Source organism: Cavia porcellus, unplaced genomic scaffold, assembly GCF_034190915.1.
Source record: "Cavia porcellus strain 051 isolate PalLab524CR breed Dunkin Hartley unplaced genomic scaffold, mCavPor4.1 scaffold_18, whole genome shotgun sequence".
Classification (NCBI taxonomy): Eukaryota; Metazoa; Chordata; class Mammalia; order Rodentia; family Caviidae; genus Cavia; species Cavia porcellus.
In genome coordinates, this window is record NW_026947501.1 from 43,826,419 (window position 1) to 43,849,962 (window position 23,544).

Below are 23,544 nucleotides of genomic sequence, written 5' to 3' on the forward strand. Positions count from 1 at the left end.
TGTTTGACATATTTTAGATCTTATCTTTGTTAATACAGACTTTTGAAAGGGCAAAAGATAATAGAAAAAAATGAAGCATTACTGTAATCATTACTGGGGCTAAATAAGAACATCATATGCCTGGGATGAGGAAGCAGGAAGTGGTGTACACAGAGGAGATGCATTCTATGGCTGATTTTGAGATTTTAATGCAAAATAATTGTGCAGCCTTAAAGACAGTGGTTGACATCACTTCCACTGCAACCATCTTGTTTGGAAAATAAACATCCTACTGGGGACTCTCAAGTCTGCCACCTCCATTGTGTTCCCAAGATTTGACCCTGGTGTTCACACTAAGCTAAGTCACTGTTTTTATGGGAGGTATTTAAGTTCCACAGGTGTGAAAATCAAATGCCAAGATGGGACAGTAAATAGAGGAGGTATGTTTCAGCATGAAATGAAACAGGCTCTTTTCTTGACAATGCGCAAGACCAATGGCAGCCTGCTGGGACTCTCCTGAGCAGTAGAAAAAGAGCCCAGGTTAGGTTCAGTGAAATAGTGAGTAATTCTAAGTGATACAAACAAAAACAGTGCTAGATCTAAATTTCCACCTGAAAATCCAGATGAAAGTAGGGTAAAAGACTATGAAAACTCCTTCCCATATTTCAAGAATTATTTAGACTCTTAGTCCAAGCAAATCTATATATTTCTGGTGATTTGAGACACAAAATCAGTACATTGCCAACTTCCACTCCAAAATTATAACTAAGCCAATATATTCCTATAAACATAGACTCTAAAAAGGAAATCTTGTAATTAGCCAGATGTGTTATTTAATATTTTTAATTATTGTGTTTCCTAATACAGTGTATTCTGAGGTTACCATTCAATAATCTTCCACAGTGTAAAAGCAAGATTTTGTCATTCTGGATAAGGAAAAACTACAGAAATGGTAAAACACAAATGACTTATAGGAAATGGGGTGAAAGAGAATGAATGGGGAAATTTTTAAGAGCAGAGGCTTTTTAGAGCAGTGAAACAACATTGCATCAAGCCGAAATGCTGCCTGTGTGTTATCAAACACTTGTTTATCCTGATGAAATATACATCATCAAAAGTGAAGGAGAGAAAGAAGGAAAGGATTCTACGTATATAGGTGTACATATGTATGCATCTGTGTGTGTATGTGTACAACATAGGCAGCTACAGTATTGATCTCTGTTACTTCATGCAAAGAAGAGTTTGTGCTTTCATTGTTTGATTATTCATCTTTTCCGTGCCTAGATCTTGTAACCTGAACAACTGCTTCTAAGATAACAATATGCAATATATTTATTAGTGTTAATTTCCTACAATTTTTTTGAAATTCTGTATCCCTTTTTTCTGTTTTAAAGTAAAAAAAAAATTATAACAAAATGTGAACTTTCAAGTAAACTACAGGCTTTGCATATTTATGAATCTTGGTATTTGCAAAAAATTGTAATTGTATGTTAATGACAGACTGCATAGCCACCTGGACAGAGTTGTGAGGGTTACCACTGTATTGTAAATTTTTCAATGGCCTTAATGCACTTTAAATTTTGAAGCAAGCCTTTAAAAACTCTTTCTCAGAATGCATACAAGGGCTTCTCTGCTGCTGTCTGAATAAAAAGTGATGCCATAACCAACACTGCTCAGAGGGACTCATCTGTGTCCTTCACTAAAGCAGGACAGGGACTGTGATGTCTATTCTGCTAGAGCGGAGGAATGGGAATAGAAAAGACAGAGTACAGAGAATTCTGTGCCCTTCTTCTAAAGCCTCCCAGGGAACTTGCCGGCCTGGTTGGGTCAGAGAACTGCTCTCAGCCTTTGGACACAGCAGGGCTGACACCTGGGGCAGCGCAGCCTCACACTTCTGCTTTCCTTGGTGGTTTTATTATGGCTTGTATCACCACGGGAGGAGTATCATAACCTTGCAGACAGTAATAATTCGCAACATCTTCAGGCTCCAAGCAGTTGATGGTAAGTGGGTAATCTACCCCAGATTCACTGCCACTGAACCTTAATTGGACCCCGGATTCCAAACTGTTTGCTGCATAGATCAGCCATTTAGGAACTTTCCCTGGTTTCTGTTGGAACCAGTACAAAAGGTAGCCAATGTCTTCATTGGCCTTGCAAGTGATGGTGACTGTGTCTTCCACAGAAATAGGCAAGGAAGTCGGAATCTGAGTCATCTGGATGTCACATCTGGCACCTGAGATTAGAAGCATAATAAATATCAACATGATCTTAGTAAACCAGGACCTCCCAGCAGACACAGGCCTCGCTGACCAGGGAATTCTAAATAAACTAAATTCTAAGATCAATTTTTTCATACCTTGGAGCCAGAGCAGCAGAAGCCCCAGAAGCTGAGCATAGTTCCTCATGTCCATGCTGTGTCCGAACTTGGACACTTACATCTAGTGTGACAAACTTTAAGAAATCCTCAAGCAGGGCTATGCTCTGGGCACATGCAAATCAGCAGAGTTAGGCGTGGCTGGGCACAACTGCAGGTCTGGTTCATTCAGCACTGGCCTATGGCTCTCTGGGATTCAATGGCCTCCGCTGCTCAGATTTCCTTCAGAGAAGGTGTTTCTCTCTTGAGCCACAGGGCAGAATCTGAGTACATAAGTACACTGAACTACTGTTCTCTTTATGGTTCACACTGCACCTCGCATCTCTGAATAGAGATGGGGTATGTAAATTCTGTCCCTCTGTCTCTCATTCCCTAGGTCACTTCATCCCTGTTTCACTTACGGCTGCCACAGTCAGAACTGTGAACCTTGCTCTCTCACCCACCCTTCCTCATTGCTGACCCCCAGTTCGGACTCTAAGAATCCTCCTGAGAAGGGGATGATAGTCAGGAGCATTACTAATCACAGAGGAAAATGGGAAATACTAGGAACCAGTATATGGGGAGGACATGGCCTTTTGTGCCCAGAGGCCCCCAAATTCACAGACGAGTAGCACTGAGTTTCTCTTTCTTCAGCACCTGATACCATTGCACTGAAATCAGAAAGGGAACTTTCTTTGAAGGCAAAGTACAATTCCCTGGGTGATCCTACACCTCGTTCTATTGCAATGCTTCAGTCAACCTGAGCCCCGACACTTTAACCTTAACAGCTTTGGAAAACTGGGTTTACACTCCTAATAAAGTGTCTAGAAACATTATTTTCACCAATAAAATAGTGAGTGCTTTATCCTTCAGAATAAATGAAAAAGGATGTCTAATTTTTTTTAAAGTATGCTGAAGCTCCTTCAAAATCTAATAAAACAAACTAATAAAATGCACAAGTTAAAAGCCAAAAAGTTTATTGTCCTTTCCACATACTTTCCACAAAATGTTTTGCATACATTACTAAATTCTGCAACAAAATTAACCAAAATAATAACTTCATAAATTCTCTGGATTCATTGTCAATACAGTCATTGTGTCTTATAAATTAAAAAAAACATTTAGGTAAATAGAGAATTTTTCTATGTTCCTCTTGTCAAAAAGTTGATATAACTAAAGCTTCATTTTTTCAAAAGGTATATAGACACAAAAATATATTTCATGTAATGAAATCCAATCAATCTACCAGTGATGTACTTAATGAGTGGATAGTTTCTATAATACTTTAAAAAATCACAAAGTGCCTACCACAGCCACAAAAATTTTGAAGAACAGAAATAGAATATGCATAAAATTCTATTCTAAGATTGTATAGGGAGTGGAGATATAGCTCAACAGTAGAGAATTTTCCTGGTATGCATAAGCGCCTCAGTCTGATTCCCAGCTTTGCCATCAAGGGTGAAGATCATCAAGGAATTTCAGTGAAACAATGTGTGCACCAGAGGAACAAAAATAAACTGAACAAGTAAAAAAGAAGAGTCCAGAGAAAACACCCACAGGTAGTCATTTCTCCAAACATAGTAAAGTATACGTTTATGTGCGTGTTTTTAAATACATGGTGAGGAGCAATTGGATAGGAAAATGAAATTAAGTACATATTGGGAAAATATTGAAACACATGGCATCAGAATAAAAATATGAAGTAATAGAACACATGGTCAACAGGTGTGAGTAGGGGAGCTTCAGGAGAAAGGGCAAGAGTGTAACTGTAGGCTGTAAAAGAAGGTAAACTCAAGAAGACACAAACCCACATTCACACAATTACAGGAGAGAAATATGAATACATTAGACTTCACTGAAAGTGGTGAAAGAAATCACAGAATCACAAATAAATGGAAAGTTACCCCATGTTCCTGGGTTGGAGGAATTAATGCTGCTAAAATGTTCAAAGCATCTAAAGTAGATTACAGATTCGGTGTAATCCCCATCAAAATGACATTGAGAAAATTCCACTGGAATAACAGATTATTCTAAATATGCAGCACATTTTCCTGCTGTTCTTTTTGACCAATTTCCTCCTCACCCCATGGACTTTTTAAACTCAAGCCTATTTGTTGTCACTATGTATTAGATTTGTCCTTTTCTAGAATTTCATACACAAATATATCTTGTATCTTCTATTCCCTATTCCTTTCCTACTTTTACACAACACAGTTGCTTGTTAGTTCAATGCATGCTATTCATGTACAAATAATGGGATCCTCTTCTTTTCTGAGTACTATGTAATGGATGGAGATGTCATAACGTATTGCTTCATGGAGACTGAAGTAAGTTTCCTGTCAGGCTATTATGAATGAGTCTAGTTTGGATGGTTTTAGGCAAAATGTGAGAGAACAGGTGTCTCCAAGTATGTTATTCAAATGTTTGAAATTTCAACTGTTGGATGTGACACTATGAAAACAGGTTTATAAGACTCTGCCAAGCTATTATCCTAGGAAGTCATAAGGTAATCATTTCCAGCAGGAATTGAGGTGCATATCAGACGCTCGTACTAGTAACTTTTTAAAAATTTTGGTTAGTTTATACCCAATAGTAACTAGATGAGGTAGAGGTCATGAAAGCTTTTATTAATTACCATTTTCTATGCTCGAAATGTTTTAGAATCCTGAGAGCTAATCTTAATTAATACAGCCTATTGAAAGGCAAAAATTAGTAAAGAAAACATTGGAGAGTAGGAATATCTGAAAACATCTTGCCAGTGGATTCAAGAAGGAGGGAATGTGTTACACAGAGAGAATGCTCGCTACTGCTAAATGTGAGGTATTTCTCTGGGAAAAAAAATCGGTATGTGTTATAGTCAGGGGTTGTTCAGAGAACCATTAGAATCAACATATGGAGTTTATAATATTATTTTTTTTAAAATGATCACCCAGAGTTAACACAAGAAAATGCAGGTAATCTATCCACAACACTAAAGACATAGAATATTTAGCCAAGGGCCTGAATCCCACAGCCATGCCCCACATGAGTCCAGATGAAGACCCAGAGCTCATGACAATGCCTCCCATGAGTCCCACTGGAGGTCTAAAGCCCACAAGGTCTCATGACAGTCTCTTTTACAGATCTGTGCTGGGAAGGCCCAAAGGTCAGCGATGGAAGCCAGGAAATCTATACCAGCTGTGCTGGTGGGTTGAGGGTTCTATGCTGGAGCTGAGAAGTCACACTCACAACAAAGCCCGGGTCTGTCCTAAAAAGCACCACAACCATCCCCAGTGACAGAGAGGCCTCAGGCTCCTCGGACAACAAGCACAGTCGAGTATGTGCTGGAAAGCCAGCATGACCAGTTCATCCTGGAAACCAAGGGGCACACATCTTCCTCCCCACAGCCAGGAAGCAATGCTCAATGTGAAGACCAGACCTTCTACAGGAGAAACAATGGCTCAAACAGAAACTCATAGGTGAACCCACAGTGAATCAATGCCTCAATCCAATAGCTTCTCCTTCTCCATGGCTCTATGCTGGCAAATTTTCTCAGGTGGAACATCTACACTCAGTGCCATGCTGATGTAATCCAGCTGGCATGAAGTTGACCACCAATTCTCAATCTATAACAGTATGTTACTTGAAGACTGTGTCCCTACAATGGCTGCAACCTTTTCTGCTGTTGCCATCTTGATTGGGAAACTAGAAAACATTCTAATGGCCCTATGATAACCAGGCCACACCCTAATGTCTAACTAAGAATGAAGTCTATTTTTCTCGCAGAGCTGAAAGGCTGTTTTGATGGAAGGTATTCAGTGCCACAACCTAAAAATCACATATGAAGATGTGGACATAAGAACAGGAGATACTTGTCTTTGGAAAAAAATAAAGCCACTTCTCTTTTTCTTCATTTCGAAGAAAAAGATCAACACAAGCAAGTGGAAACTCCCTGACTGATGGAGAAAGACACTGAGCTGGGTTCAGTGAAACAGTGAAAGGCTCTGAATGATGTAAAAAGAACAGTGAGAGTCTCAGGGTCCACCTGTAAATGCAATTGGTTGTATGAGCACCAGATTTATAACAACATTATATCAATAAAATAACGTAAAGAAAAAAAGAGTTTAGAACTCCAACTGCTTATTTTAAAATTACAATAGACTCTTAACATAAATCGAAACAATCAGTATCCATGTGGTGACCTCTGAGACACACTCAGTACTATGAAAGCACCACAGTATTGCACAGTACAGGATCTAACACACTTGCTATGCCAGGATATTCGTGATAATCACAGATGCGATAAAGGGAGTCTTGGTAGTAGCAAAATGTATTATTCATTATTTTTATTTCTGTGTTACATAGCAGTATATTTTGACATTGGTTTTTGAAAATCCTCTTTAATGTAAACACCAGGATATTATCTTTCTAGGAAAGGGAATGCTATAGACATGGGGAGACATGGTTCACTTACAGAAAACGGAGGGAAAAGAAGCTGCATAGGTACAAGACAGTAGTATTATGACAACATTGCGTCATAAAACATTTTGGACATGTGGCATTACATCTGTGTCTTGTGCTGAAATATTTAATTTCAAGAGTCAAAATTAATGTGGACTGGGAAATTTGAGTTTGAACTTATCATGATGAGTTGCGACAGAGTTGAATTTATGGTGATAGTCTACTTTGCAGATGCAGGGACAGAGGCATAAAACACACCTCTGCACTTCAACCTTCGTTTTGAATACAGGTCTCTAAATGGCAGACTTGAAGAGGCATATCTACAGCCATTATTAATATCCTAAAATCTTATTTCATTGTTCTGTACTGTTTATACTGTTTTATTTTGATTGATTTTATTCCATTTTGATTTATATACTTCATTACGTCTGATGGTATGGGAAGTTACTTTGAACATATACATATATATATATATATATATATATATATATATATGTTAGTCTCTGTTGATTTCTATTACCCTGTTTTGTAGTGCAATATGGATTTAACTGTATTGTTTTGCTTAAAATTATTTGGTTGTACTTTGGTTTTAGTCTCTTTAAAATAAAAAAATAAAATTAATTAATAAATGTGTAACAGTGATAAAAGATTTTTAAAATTATTGCTTGGAACTCAAAGAAGAGTTTCACTGTTGCCAAGTGAATTCAAAATGATGATGTAATCCATATTATTTCATTAAATCAGGGTTTTTCATTAAATCAGGGGTGAGAAACAGAAAAGGAAGTTAGCGGAGGGAGGAGCTTCCTTGGATACTTCTACCAAATACTTCCAGGGACCTTCAAAGTCTAGATGCATTTCAGAACTTGGTCTGCAGCTGGAGACACAAAGAGGAACAACTGCAGCAGCCCTGCCCCACACTTCTGCTGACCTGGGAGGTTTATGTCATGGCTTGTATCACTGTGGGAGGCCAACTCTGGTCCTGCTGACAGTAATAAACTGCAAAGTCTTCTGGCTGCAGGCTGCTGATGGTGAGAGTGAAATCTGTCCCAGAACCACTGCCACTGAACCTTGATGGGACCCCAGACTGCAAATTGGTGGCACGATAGATCAGGAGTTTAGGAGCTTGCCCTGGTTTCTGCTGATACTTGTTTAAGTAACTGCTAACACTCTGACTGGCCCGGCAACTGATCTTGACTGTGTCTCCCACAGATGCAGATGCAGATGCAGGCTGTGTCAACTGGATGTCACATCTGGCACCTGAAATGGGAAACTTAACATATATCAACATAGGTATTCAAGATAAATCAGGCCCACACCGCAATGCCAGGCAACTCTGAACCTTCAGAACTAAGTAAATTCCTGGCGCTGCCCTTTCTTACCTGATATCCAGAGCACCAAGAGGCCCAGAAAGTGAGTGGGGACCCTCATGTCCATGCTGTGTCCTGACTGGGACTGAAGCTGCACAGGGTGAAATCAGAAGCCTGTGAATAAGTCCACAAGTAGCTGGCTGGGATCTTGGGACATGCAAATTAGCAGGGCTGGAAGGGGTTTGGCCCAGCTGCAGGCTAGCTCTTCTCAGCAGAGGATCAGTGTCCCCTGGGACCCTGTCCACAACAGGGCAGCACAGATGTGCCTACAGAGCACTGTTTCTCACTTGGGCCACAGGACAGAATTGGGCTGCTGTCCAATGAGTAGAGTGCACTGCTGCTCTCACGTTACAGAACACGCCTTGCTTGAGGACTGGGGTTCTATGTTATGATCCCTTTGAGAAAGAAGAATGAAGGGAAACACATGGGCTGTTTCAAACAGGGTAAAAAATGAGAAAGCAAGACAAGAACAGAGCAGAATCTGTGAACTCTGCGAAATTCTCTGGGTTCATCTATTCACTATCACACCATGACTAAGATGGCAGGGAAGGACCTGACCAATGCTGCTGTCCAGCCCCAGGCTTCCATAGCACACACGGAAGCATGCTTCTGCTTGTCTTCAACCAAGCACAGTTCTAAGGCCCAGCCAGATACTTGCGCTAGATGTCCATTGCAGGATAAGTTAGAATCATCTAAGAAACAATGTGAGCATCAAGACATACTTAAAGTGGTAAACAGATATCTGGGGATCAGAATATTTCGGAGCCAAGGCCTCTGGAGAACAGCAGGGAAACAGGTCTGCAGTCACAACCCCTCTCCCCACACACCTTGCCCTCCTCTTAGGGACTCCTCCAGTGTTTCTCCCCCACATCTCTGACTGCAGTCGAGATCTACAGCCTCTGTCACCTCCACCTCAGAGTACACCAGGCCACTTCACTTGTGTTTCACTCATGGCTGGCCACATTCAGAGTTGTGACCCTAGCTTTGTGACCCATCCTGTTTCATTGCTGACCATGAGGCCTCCTGGCTAGTTCACCATAGTCAGGTGAATACCAGTCACAGATTGAAACATGAAATAGTAAGGAACTGGCACATAGGAAAGACACGGCACGTTGTGCACAGAGGCCCCAGCCACGTGTGCTTAGAGAGCTGGGCAGAGAGTTCCCTGCCTTAGTGGCTCCCTCACAGGAAAGCATCACTCTTTGTTTAATGTGCAGTTGTTCACCATCTGCTGGAAGATCTTTAACACAGCAACCTGTTTATTTTGATACTCTCAGGCCGTGACTGAATCTTTTCAACAGTATTCTTGAAGCTGATTGTATTCTATTACGTATGAGATAAGATGATATAGAAAATTCAAATGATTCCTCTTAATAAATCATCCTACTACAGAGGACAAAAGACTGACAGCTCACCTAGATATCTAAAGTGATAATAAGACTGTGAACATGACGTGTGTAATCCTCATGATCAGACAAAGATTTAGTTTTGGCAATGCCCATGAGCCCCTGAAGACCCTGCAGGAAATGTTTGTGAAGAATCACACTATAGATCTGTAAGGCCAGCCCATCCTTCCTGTCCCAGAACCCCTGCCAGAGCAGCCTCTGGGAACCCAGCAGCTCCCTAGCTCACACTCTCAGTGGTTGGTGACTGGCTGCAACTGTGGCAGCTGAGATGTGAGAAGGTCTCAGTGCTGGGTTCCCGCAAGCCACTCTCTAGCTCTCTCTTCCCAGTCTCTACATGGGGCATGAGGAAGGGATCACAGCTAGCACTGGAGCCCAGGTATATTTCTGCTTCCACCAATACTTACTTCCTTTAAGGGCCTCCAACATCTCCAGATTCATGTATCACACAGTGTAATATCTCTCAGGAAACCATTGCTCTCACTTTTCATTGAAAACAATGAACTTAAATGCTAGGAATATAATATGGACACATCAGTTCTAGATTTAGTTGAGCTTCATTGCTGGTAAATTGGTGACTCTGCTACTGCAGGTGGTGTTCCCAATATCACGAATATTCACTCATTCCAGAAATCTTCTAAGAGCATCTATGTTGTCCAACTAAACAAGAGGTGACAATATATAAAGGTCACAATAGCTGATTTTCAGAATAGCAAATACATTGATACAGACATTTGTGTTCAAAATAAATATGGTGACATTGTATTCCGGTTTGTCTCTTATTTTTGACATTTTTTAATGTTGGTTCATTAAGGCTATATAGTTCGTTTAATCAGATACATAGATTGATATCATTTGGTTTGTTCACTAGGATATTTTATGTTTCAGTGGCAATTATAATTTCATGTGTAATGCTACAAGTTTTTACAGTTTTTCATAGCCAGTTACTATTTACTTTGTTGCATTTAGTTAGATCTTTGTCACTGAGGTAATGAGTATTTACCTTCAAACACTATATAAACTAGAAGTGCATTTGTTTAATATTTACTAGTTATTCTGAGGACCTCTAAAGTAATAAGCATGACTATAAATACATTGGTGTAAGGAAGAAAATTTCTGAGTCATAGATCAGCAATTAACCTCCTGAGTTAATTGCTGAAATCAGTATTTAATAGAGTAGTTAATGCAGAGAAGACAAAGTAACCTCACACTTCTTCATTTCCTCACTGCAGGAAAACTCTTTGTTAGAATCCTATTTCCCTCTCTTCTCCTGTATCTTCTTTATAATCACCATTAACCTGTAATTCACAGACAATGCTGTGATTTTGGGTTGAACCAAGAAATGCTATCAGGTAACCTCCTGCCACCCATCTCTAAGGGATGGCACTGTAAACTACTTTTATAATACAGTGAGAGTACTAAAGAGAGGTGACTCGCTAGATTTATTCAGACACATGTATTATCACGTCCTCTTCGGAGAGCTCACAAGACAGCAGCCATTCAGAATAGCATACACTTTGCTCCACACACTGAAGGTTAATTTCAAGATAGAAAAAAAAATACCTTAATTTTATTCAGGTGTACCTTTACTTCTTAGAATTTTTATACCATGAGTTTTTAAGTTTCTATCCTTTGGATAATTAGCAATTAACACCTGTATAATTTGGTTCATTTATAATTTCATTCAACTATCTATAATGACAGGTATTTTTTAATATTTTCTTAAATTTTTAAGTCTTACGTGTTTTATTCCTCCAAGTACAGCTTCATCATACCTGAGGTAACATATAGTTCCCCTAAAAGACTGTGAACAAAATGAACTAACTGTGCAATATTCCCGTATTTATTAGGTATTCTCAGATTATTCCCTAAGGTAATAAACACAAATACATTGTTTTACTGTGTTACAGCTCAGGAAAAACCTCGCAAATTTACATTTGACACAGTAGCTAACACTGCTAAGGTGAAAAAGGTAATCTCGTCCTTCCTCCTCAATCCAAGAACACTCACAACTGGCATAATGTTATTTTCCTCCCTTCTGCTTCCTCTTTTCCTACTCACTTTCTCCTGGTAACAGTCATCCATCTGCACAATTATGGATTTGAATAAAGGCCATCAGATAATCCTCACCCCACATGATCCTCAATTATATTCAAAGAAAGAATGGAGTTAGAAAACCATAGCACTCTTATAGAAAAGGATTGGGTCCTGAGATTTATTTTGGCAGGACTCACCATGAAATAAAAATGAATTCAGTAGAAGGGGAAAATGAAGCAAAAACTACAGAGCTGAGGAAACAACAATGCCATCAGGCTTATGAGATGCAGGTTAGGGAAGTTATGTCTCTGTCTATAGCAATATGAGTGACAAAGGAAATGTGAACAGTGAATATCAAAATAATTTTCTAAAATGATTTAAGTGTATCCACCCCTATTGATCAATAGTCTAGCCACGAGCCACATATTTCTTTTCAGCCCTGGATATATGTCTAGTTTAATTGTGGAATTATGCTTCTAATTTTAACTAAGTGTTTATCTTAGCATTTATCCTGTGTCTAAATCACAATTATAGACAGATTCAAGCCAAGGCATACACAGCACATTGCTGAGTCTTTGGAAACTTGCCTGGATTCGGATGCAGCAAGGAAAGTGGTGGAGACCATTTCTCTTAAGAGACACTTGTAAAGGGAAGCTGGGCCCTAGAGCCCACAATGCTCTCACGGGAGTTTAAAGGCCAGAACAAGACACAGGTGAGCCCCTCAGTGAATGATATCCCAACAACGGAGTCTTCCCAGGACAGTGCATGTGGGGCACAATGAACACGGTCTCAGCCTCAGACTCCTGGGTGCTATAGGTCCGGTCATGGAGGCCTCTCCAAACCCTGCTGTCTCACCTGGACCCAGAGCACCAGGACTCAGAGGGCCACAGCTCCAGGTCTGCAGCTCACTGCTGCACCTGATTCAGATTAATCTTTGTCCAGAGACAGTAACCACATCCCGTTGAGAGCTTGTGACAGGCAGGGACTTCATACAAGAATTAGAGCTCCAGCAAGGGGTGCGCAGCAAGGCGTCCATGTCTTGAACAGAGGACACAGAAGGGATAAAGAGAAACTTGTAAGTACAAAGAGGTGTTACTCAATATTTTTAATTATTGTATTTCTCAGTACAGTGTATTCTGAGATTGTCTTTCAAAAACTTCTATGTTATAAAGGCAAGATTTTGTCATTTGGAAAAGGATAAACAATGTGATGATAAAACACAAATGACTGGCAGGAATTGGTGGAGAATGAACAGGGATAATTTTTAGGGTGGAGAATTTTTATGGCAGTGAAACAAAATTGCACAGTAGCAAACGCTGCATGTGTGTTATTGCACATTTGTTTCCCTTTGTGAAATCTTTAGCAGCAATAGTGAACCTTCATGCAAACTACAGACTTTGCACACTTATGGATCTTAATGGTTTGTAACAAAGTCGTCCTTGGTTGTTGATGATAGACTGCAGAGCCATGTGTACTGGGTAGTCAGGGCCACCTCTGTATTTCAAACTTCAATGAACAAATCTACACTAACAATTGAAGGAAGTCTTTAAAAATCCTTGCTTAGAAAACAGAAGGGCTTCTATGTTGCTGTCTGAATCCAAAATTATGCCATAACCCACAGTGCTCAGAGGTGCTCATCTGTGGCCTTCACTGAATTAGGACAGGAGCTGGACTGTCTGTGCTTTAGTAGCTAAAAAAAGGAAAGAGAATAAGGGTGTAGAGGAGAGTCTTGGTCCTTCTTCTAAAGCTTCAAAGGAGCATTCAAGCCTGGCTTGTTCAGAGAAATGCTCTCAGCAGTTGAGTACAGCTGCAGTGGAGATGAGCTGGGGCAGCCCAGCCTCACACATCTGTTTCCGTGGCTGTTTTTGTCATGGATTGTATCACTGTGGGAGGGGTACCATAACCATGTTGACAGCAATAGGTAGTAACATCTTCAGGCTGTAGGCTACTGATGGCAAGAGCGAAATCTGTCCCAAATCCACTGACACTGAACCTCGAAGGAACCCCAGATCCCAAACTGTTTGCAGCATAAATCATCAGTTGAGGAGCTTTCCCTGGTTTCTGATGGTACCAATTTAAAGCATTGATTATACCCTGACTGGCCTTACACTTGATGGTGACTGTGTCTCCCACAGATGCAGGCAAGGAAGATGGAGTCTGAGTCATCTGGATGTCACATCTGACACCTGAAATCAGAACCAACAAGTATCAACACAACCATGGTAAAACAAGACCTCCCTGTAGAAACAGGCAACTGTGACTAGGGAACTCTAACTAGACTAAATTACAAAGTAAATTTTTTCTCACCTTGGAGCCAGAGCAGCAGGAGGCCCAGGAGCTGAGTGAAGATCCTGCTGTGTCTGGACCAGGACCGACTCTTGCACAGGGTATGAGAACCTTGGGAAGAAATACTTTTGGGCATGTGCTATGCTCTGTGTGCATGCAAATCAGCATGGGCTGAGCAGGGTTGCACACAGCTGCAAGGCTGTTTAGTCTCATCAGTGGTCCATGGTTTTCTGGGGTTACTTCCAGGCCAAGATGCCACCAATTTCCCCGAGAATGTGTTTTTCCTTTGGAACACAGAGCAGAATCCAGCTGTTATCCCATGACTAAAGTGAACCATGTTCAATGGTTGGATCATAACACCCTTTGCACCTTTGAATAGAGCTGGGATTTAAAAGTTCTGTTCCCTCCGTCTCTGAATGCACAAGGATTCTTCATTCCTGTTTAACTTATGGCCACCCACATTCAGAGCTGTGTACCTGCTTCTCTCACCCCTCCTGTCTCATTGCTCACCAAGGTCATACTCTAAGAATCCTCCTGGAAGGGGCATCATAGCCAGGTGCACTACACATCACAAAGTAAAGCAGGAAATCCTGAGGAACTGGCAGATGGGGGAGACATGACCCATTGCCCCTTGAGGATCCAGCCATGTAAGCTTAGAGAGCTGGACACAGAGCTCCCTCCTTTAACGGGAAATTTTCACTTCAACATTCAAACATTCATTCATTTAGTCTCTAGGATAAGAACTTCGGCTTTGTGTATTGTAGGGTTTCTTTGCCATTTAATGAAAGCTTTGTAGCAGCAACCTTTTGGATTGGGGCCCTAATTTCTTCACTTAATCACCCCTCCCAATCCCAAATACAGGAACTTGGTCTTATTCTGCCCACTACCAGACAAGTGTCTATAGAAATTTACATGATTCGTCTTCTTAATAAATAAATCATGCAACTATTAAAGACAAACAGCTAATAATTCTCCTGGAATTAAGAAAAGATAATGATCATAGGGTACTTAAGGTCCAGGTATGTGACTACAAGAAATGACAAAAAGTTAGTTTTGGGAAAGAGAGGGGAACCTAGAATACCCTTGCTGGTTGCCAAGCTTGGAAATGTTTCAAGGTTGAGGGGTACTTGTCCAGGGGTCTTTTCTTTCCCCTCAACTCCTGGCAATTGCTTGGTAATTTCACATTATTCTACCTTTAAGACTATTGAATCTTACTGACTGATTGGAGGCCCCCAAGGAAGACTTCAAAATTTGACCAACTTGTAAAGGACAAAGTAGGAAATCTTTAGATGGTTACAAAGGGATCTATCCTCAACAGTTTTTCTTTTATTTAGAAAAATTCCTGTAAATGAAGTTGCAACTAATACATGAAACAACAGATCTGAAATTTCAGTTCTGCTGGGCTGATCATGTTGTTTGTGAAGTCCTTGACCAATTTGCACCTGCAAAAATCAGAAGACCATGGTAGCACCCAATCTCCCTGCTCATCCAGGCTGAACTAGTTTTTGTTCTGGTTTGTGGTGTAGTGTGAAGAATTCTCCATTCCTGGTGACAATAATAACTTGTGACATCATCAGGCCACAGGCTGATGATGGTAAGGGTCAAATCTGTGCCAGATCTATTGCCACTGAACCTCATATGAATCCCTGACATGGACTGGAAGGCTTACTTAATGAGGATCTTTGGAGCCTAATTTGGTGTTTGCTGGTACCAATGTGAATCAGAGGCAGTGTTCTGACTGGCTAGCAGGTGATAATGGCGTCTTCCATTGCATCATAGACAGCACAGCTGGAGACTGAGTCAGCACAGTCTCGCTTCTGGAGGCTGAAACCATGCATCAGCAGAACATGACCATGTGCATATGAAAGTCACTACAACTGTAGTCTAAAAGAAAAGAGGATATATTTTTATAGAGCTTTTATGAAGAAGGAGGAAGGAAGGAAGGAAGGAAGGAAGGAAGGAAGGAAGGAAGGAAGGAAGTTATAGGTTTAAGTAATACTGTCACTTTGAGCATCATCCAAGTAGCTTCACCTGGAATCTACAATATTAGAAACATAAGAGCCGTGATAAAGACATCATCTTGACTTTGCCATATCTATTTTGCTCAGCCTGCATTCAAGAAAAGTCTCTTATAAGATCCCAAAAGCAAATGTACTTCCAACGTAAGAGGAAAGTTAAATGAGGATCATATGGACATTGTATTGATTTAAACAAAATTTATAGGTCTCTGTTCTCAATGTTTTCTGTCTTCCCCTGCTGATCACTGCTGAGCACACCTGAGTTTCTGAAGAGCTGGCCCCTTGCAGGATCAGAGGCAGGGATCAGCTGCAGAGTGGAGACACAATCTGTCGCTGTCCTCTGGTGCAGTTCTCAGTCATCTGGAATGAACAGTTCCTCATGTCCTTAGCTTGATCTTAGGCTATGTTAACTCTCCTGCTCCTTCCATCAAAGCAGGTTGAACAAAATACATCACATAAACTTGCTATGGAACTTCTTCTCATTCCACATGATATTGATGGCAGCAGGTCAAGTAGATGTACTGAGCAAGAAAGATTGTGATTATCTTGACTGTCTAATGAAAACACTTGCTGTGCAGAGGGTGCAATGAAAACTTTACAGAAATTCTTGGGGCTGCCACTTTGGTGAAGGTGTCGAATGTCTTGATGTCTCAAATAAACTGATTCATCCTCTTCCACGGTTTGACAAGTAATTACACTTTGCTATATGCTTCAGTGTTTTTGGGTGATTTGCTTTACATAATATTCTCCAACTAACAGAATGTCAACTAATAGTTATGGCAGGATATGCAAGTACAATCTCATCTACTGGAGCTAACTAAATGTAAGTCAAAGGTCTGTGCTCCTTTCACCATTTTTGTACTTCTATCTCTGACAGTAAAGTAAAATAAAAAGTTAACATAAATAATGTGTAAATGTACAAAAGGCTTCTGACTAGAAATGATGGCATATCCGGTAAACTGTCTGTTACAAAACAATGATTAATGAAATAGCTATGAATGAAATAAATATTATAATGAAATATTATAATGAAATGAATATTATAATGCAACTTTCTCAAAATTACTTTAATAAAGCAACAATAGGAATTTGCTATGATTTAGATCAAAATGCCCTCCAAAAGTCATAGAGTACAAATGTGGCGTTTTAAGAAAGTGACGAGTCCATGAGTACTCTAACTTCATCTGTGGATTAATCCCTTAATGAGGTCAGAAGTTAATGGAATTAATAGGAGGCATTGGAATCTCAGGTGATGTGACGTGGTTACAAAGAGTTGGATGAGGAAAGCGTGACAGTATGAACTCTATTTCGTTTTTGCCTTCTCTCTCTCTCTCTCTCTCTCTCTCTCTCTCTCTCTCTCTCTCTCTCCCTCCCCCCTCCCCCTCTCTCACTCTCTGTCTCTCTATCTCTCCCCCCTCCCCGCTTCCTGGAAATCAAGAAATAAGTAGGTTCCTTTTTTCAATCCTTCATTACACCACGGTGTTTCTATATCATCATCTCCTTAAAAGCATTGCAGTCAGCAGACCATGGACAGAAATTTCTAAAACCATGAGTCAAAATAAACCTCTCTTCTCTTAAACACTTTATCACAAATATTTTGTCACAGCAATGGAAAGTTCGATAACACAGAGTCCTATTAGATTTATCTTGAAATTGAAAAGATGTTTCAAGTATATAAAAGGTGTAGTTAACAAATGGGCCCAATGTTTATATTTTTAAAACAATATCCCAATAAAAAATGCATTACCATACATTGTCCTCAAAATGTTCTCCGTTACTTTGTCTTTACAAGGTGTGACCAAGAATTAGTGAAGCCTGCTACCAAGAACCATCTAACAGAAGGCAGCCTCTTGTATATATTGTTATTTATCTTCACTTACACTTTTTTTGAGCCAGAGCTAGCTATGTAATGCAGCATGGCCTCAATCTCATGGTGACCCTTGTGTTTCAGCCTTCTTAGTGCAGTGATTACAGGCATGCATCCCCATACCCAGATCACACTGTGACTTCTGGCTCTTCCCAAAGTCAAAAGGAACCTGAGAGGTAAACATTGTGAAGTGACATCAAAGAAGACATGACAATGCAAGTTAACATACTCACGAAAGAGGACTTCCAGAACTGCTTCAGAAAGAGGAAGGAACAGTAGGATGAGTATGTTCAGAGCAAGGGGAAATACTGTAAGGAAAACTGGTGACAATGTGTCTTTTATTGTATTGTTTTCAAATTTAAATATTTACTATATTTTATATCACATCATATATATATATCATTTCAATGATTTCCTTTATTAAATGATTTCATTTCATTAAATGATTTCAAAATGGTTTAAAGCACAAATTTGAAATACTTTGCAATGAATACGTATATAAGATGTAATCTGAGAAAAAGAAAAATTATGAAGAATATAATTTTTTGTGTGTATGTGTGTTTCTGAGACAGTCTCAATACATGATTCAGGCTGTTCTTGGCTCACATTGGAGTCCAGGCTGGTCTCGAATCTGCAAGGACACACCTGCCTGTCTTAGCCTCCCAAATGCTGGGGTAACAGTAGTGCGCCCCCATGCCCAGCTCAGGAATATACTTTTCTTAATTGAGCTTAACAATTTAATGGTAGATAAGCAAATGGAGCTGTAAAGTGCACTGAGTCAGATAAACATTATTGCCCTAATTTGCATTCTGTGGGCTGGAGTCTCATGTTTGGGTTACCTTACTAAAATTAAGATGAATGAGTGAGCTAATAACAAGAAAATAAGAAAGAGGCACCGTTACTGATTATTATTACGATTGTTTCAGTCAGTTATTAGAGTTCAACACCATTGAAAAAATAAAGGAAGGAGGAAACAGAGTTAAAAAGGAAAAAAAGAAAAGTGGCTATAATAGAAAATCTCATGCAGGTTTCAAAAGAAAATTTGTGCCAAGAGTTTTATAAAGCCAGTGACATGATATGAAATACCAGACTACACATGAAAATGGAACTAACCTGTGTAATAAGTGGGAAGTATAAGTACAGACCGAGCAGCTGTGCTGGTATAAAAGAAAAATAACACTGCACTTGATCTCAGCCAAAACACTGAAAAATGATGTGAAAAACAAAACTGTAGATCTATCACTTTTGAAAAAGCTAATATTTATGGTAATAGCAAGAGAAATAGCACTGCAATGAATCAAGTTAATACTAGAAAAGAAAATTGGAAGAACGCTTTCTGTTTAGAATGCATTATGAGTTAATCTCACATGCATATGATGCAGTTTCGCTCTTGGCTATTGTATTGTCATATTTTCATGGGCATAAAATGTACATCTTACTAGGCAACCACTAATGTGAGTCTGATCTGACGGCATTAGCAGGAAAGCTATTCCTGCACGTGGCTGTGCGCCTGAGTCTGAGGACAAATCCAGGAATCAGTCAAAATCTTATCAGCAAGTTACTTTTCAGAGTCACAAGGTTGCCAGATGTAGGCAGAGCATTTAAACTGAGAGGAACCACAGCAGCTGTTCTTAAAGGAAGCAGCTGCAATGAGAAAAATGATGACAAACAATCAGGGAGGTTTTTGTCACACGTTGAATCACTGTGGGACTCCCGCTGTAATACTGGAAACAGTAATAAACTGCAATGTCCTCAGGCTGCAGGCTGCTGATGGTGAGAGTGAAGTCTGTCCCTGATCTGCTGCCACTGAACCGGGCTGGGACACCAGTGGCCCTGCTAGAGGCAGTATAGATGAGGAGTCTGGGAGCCTGCCCAGGTTTCTGCTGGTACCATTCTAGGTAGTTACTCACACCCTGACTGGCCCTGCAGCTGAGAGTGACTGTTTCTCCAGGAGACACAGCCAGAGAGTCTGGAGTCTGAGTCAGCAGGGTTTGTCCAGTGGTATCTGAGATTGAAACATAGAAAAGAAATGTTACCTATGTAATTCAGGTAACACCCATTGTACTCTCAATAGTGTCTTCTCAGCGCATTGATAAACACTGAACTTTAATTACTGTGCTTGCTGATCAGAGGTGCCAGAACACAGGACCCAGCATTAAAAGAGTTTCCACAGATGTGCTGAACCATCATCCCATAGTCCCCTCACCTGGGAGCTTTAGTACCAGGAGGCAGAGGAGCAGAGCCAAGGCTTCCATGGTTCACTCTGAGTCCCTGCTGAAGCAGATCACCCAGAAGAACAGGGCATTGATAAGGGCGCTGGACAGCAGGGCGGGCTGGGAGGAGCATGCAAAGCAGCTGGAGCTGAGAGAGCTGGGCTCCAGCACTGCCAGCATTGGTCTGGTCTTCTCCACACTTGACCACCTTCTTTCCAAGTGTTCATGTCAGAAAACGTCCTTTGTTCAGCCTAAATAAAGAATTTCCCTTTTGTGTTCACAGAATTTATTCTTTGTGATACTCTGTATCATCAAACTCCAAGACTCAGCCAGATGATGTTCAGTGCAAACCTGTTACAGGATAGAAGCTTATCGAGACTGTTGTAGTCAGAAGCCGCAAGGAGAACTACATACAGGACACAAATTTGTAATATCATTTTATCGTGGTCACCCAGAGTGACCTACAAGAAAGTGCAGGAAATCTGTGCACCATACTGAAGACCTAGAAAATCCATCTGAGGGCCTGGATCCCACAGCAATGTTTTGCATCAATACAGCTGAAGACATACAGTCCATGACAATGCCTCTGATGAGTCCAACTGGAGGTCTAGAGCCATGATAACATTTCATGCAAGTCTGCTTTATAGCTCTGTGCTGAGAAGGCTCAAAATAAGGACCAGGTCTCCTTTAAAAATTATCACAGACATCCTCTGTGACAATTAGGTTGTGAGCTCCTTCAATGATAACAGCCAAGTACATCTCAGGAAGACAGCATGACAAGCTTTTCAAGGAACATGAACAACACATATCTTCTGCTTCACAGCCAGGTAGCAATGATGAATGTAAGGACCAAACCTCACTCAAGTTGAGCCGCGATTTTTCTCAGCAACAAGGCCCCAAGCTCCTCCAATGATAATGACAGAGTTCATATCAGGGAAAGCTTCAAACAAAAACACTTAGGAGAACTACAACACCTCCTCTTCCTTTCCACATCTGTTCTTATGCTGGCACTTTCCTCAGTGGGCCATCTACACTTAGCACCATGCTGATTTAACTCAGCTGGTGGTAAATTGACCGCCAGTTTTTAATCCATAACAGGGACATTGCTTCTCTCTACCTCTACTGTGTCTTATCATCTCCCTAGGTGATTGATTGTGTCAAACTGAATTAAGCCTTTGTATGAAATTTGTCTTCCAGATAGTCATTTGCGTTGCAGTTTTGTAGTCTTTCCCGAGATCCCTGGTACAGCCTTACTCTGAAGAGAACTGACAGAGGGCAGCTTGCACTTAGGCTCAGTAGTGTAGCTCAGTGGACAACCACACGTGCACAGATGAGCAGCACTAGGTTTCTCTTCCTTCCCTGTACTGATACCATTTTCTGGGAGACAGACAACAAAACTTTCCCTATAGATTAATGAATGTTAGATAAAAGCACCAAATATACACAATAGGGAAAGGAAAGTATATTCAACAAATAGTTTTGGGAAAAATGGATATACACTAGCAAAACGATCATTAAACTTATGCCCTCACTATCTATAAAAATAAAATCAAAGTTTATTAAAGACTCATGTGTGAGATCTGAAACTATATAATCTAAAAGAAAGGAAACGGGTAAAGTACCTTGACCTGGTCTTGGCAGTGCCCTTTCAGATATCACACAAAAATCACAACCAAACTAAACAAGTGGGACAAAAGCTTTCTGCAAAACAAAGGAGATATTCAACAAAATGAAAAAGAAAAGGAAATCTACAGGATGCAAGAAAATATTTACAAATCAAATATCCAATAGGTATTTAATATCTAAAAAATATATGAACAGAACTCAAGAGCAAATACAAAAGTAAACATAAAACAAACAACACAACTTAAAAATGGGTCAGAATACAACTATTTCCAAAGGAAGCAAACATCAGTAGATATGTAAAAAGGTACTCAATGCCACTAATCATGCTAATCAGCATGGAGATACAAACCAGAACCATAATAAATATCACCTTTATCTACTAGGATGATTATTTTCAAAAAGATGAGAAATACCAGCTGTTGTTGAAGGTGCGGAGAATAAGGAAACCATGTAGTACTGTTGGTGGAAATGTAAACTGGGACAACCATTATAAGAAACAATTATAGAGGTTTCTCAAAAATTTAGCTATAGAACCAACATATGATCTCGTCTCTGGGAGTATCTCTGAAAGAAACGGAATCAGAATCTTGAAGAGACAACTGCACTTTCATGTTCAGTAAGCATTATTCACAACAACCAAGGTGTGGAAGCATCATAAATGACAGAATATTAGTCATAAAATAAAATGGAACTCCTATCATTCATGTTATTTATTAATGCTTATTAGTTACCACTTTCTTGGCATTCTGTGCTTGACATGCTTTGGAAGTGACCATTAAAATCAATAATGCTGATTCACAAGAAATTAAAAATTACTGCAAAGTAGGAGATAAATAAGAACATCGTATTGCTGTGATGAGGAAGGAGGGAATGTGGTATACAGTGGGCACACAGTGTATGCCTCAATCTGAGATATGTCTGGAAAACAATAGTGCAGCCTTAAACCCTGGGTCCCTATAGTGGTTGTCACCACCGACAGTGAAGCCATCTTGGTGGGAAAATAGACAGCCTATTGGGGACCCTACCTCAACTAAGCCACCTCCATTTCTTCCCAAAGATTTAACTCTGGTTTTCGCACTCAGCTAAGTGTTTTCACACTCAGATAAGACACTGGGTTTATGAGACGTGTTCAAGTTGTACAGTCATGAATATCGTATGGTAGTATGTGACAGGAGAGGAGATTGTTTCAGCATGAAATTAAATGGGCTCTTTTCCTTTGAAATGCTGAAGAACAAAGGTAGCCTGCTGGGCACTCTCCTGAGCAACAGAAGAAGAGCCCAAACTAAGTTCTGTGAAATAGTGAATGACTCTAAATGATACAAAAGAAGAATAGCAAGAGTTCTAAATTTGTACTGGCAAATCCAGTTAAACTTAAGGGCCAAAAAGTGTAAAAGTAGCTCGTCATGATTTAAAAATGATGGTAAACTCTTATTGCATGCAAATCTGGTGATTTCTGAGAAGAAATCAATTAATCAAAGGTTTCTATTCCAAAACTATCACTAAGCCAAGATATTGTAGATAATCATAGAAGATAAAAAGGAACCTTATAATTAACAAGATGTGTTATTCAATATTAGTTAATTATTCTCTTACTCAATGCAGTATACTCTGAGATTACATTTCAAAAAGCTTCTATACTGTAAAAACAAGCTTTTGTCATTCTGGAAAAGAAAACAAACTGTGAGAATGTTAAAACACAAATAATAAGGGAAAATAGAATGAATGGCGATATTTTCAGGGCTGAGAGTCTTAGGTCAGTGAAACAATATTGAGTCATAGCCAAATGAGGCATATGCACCTGTTTATCCTGATGAAATGTACCACACCAAGAGTGAATCTTCATATGAACGATGATTTTTTTCAAGCATATCATCTTAACTATTTACAAAAACTTGTCATTGGAAGTTGATGATAGACTGCTTAGTCATGTGTGTAGGGTTGTACCAGCCACTTCT

The 23,544-nt window shown here is 39.9% G+C and overlaps 4 gene segments (V, D, J or C); all 4 read right to left on the reverse strand.

Moving 5' to 3' along the window:
- Positions 1 to 1,865: 1,865 nt before the first annotated feature.
- On the reverse strand, positions 1,866 to 2,390 carry LOC100733598 (immunoglobulin kappa variable 1-39-like). The segment is given in 2 exon segments: positions 1,866 to 2,212; positions 2,336 to 2,390. Coding segments are annotated over 2 exon segments (402 nt in total).
- A 5,236-nt stretch (positions 2,391 to 7,626) lies between these two features.
- On the reverse strand, positions 7,627 to 8,259 carry LOC100726208 (immunoglobulin kappa variable 1-39-like). The segment is given in 2 exon segments: positions 7,627 to 8,029; positions 8,152 to 8,259. Coding segments are annotated over 2 exon segments (375 nt in total).
- Positions 8,260 to 12,604: 4,345 nt separating this feature from the next.
- LOC134471445 (immunoglobulin kappa variable 1-39-like) lies at positions 12,605 to 14,001 on the reverse strand. The segment is given in 2 exon segments: positions 12,605 to 13,765; positions 13,887 to 14,001. Coding segments are annotated over 2 exon segments (462 nt in total).
- Positions 14,002 to 19,381: 5,380 nt separating this feature from the next.
- LOC134471446 (immunoglobulin kappa variable 3-11-like) lies at positions 19,382 to 20,086 on the reverse strand. The segment is given in 2 exon segments: positions 19,382 to 19,755; positions 19,957 to 20,086. Coding segments are annotated over 2 exon segments (423 nt in total).
- Positions 20,087 to 23,544: the final 3,458 nt, after the last annotated feature.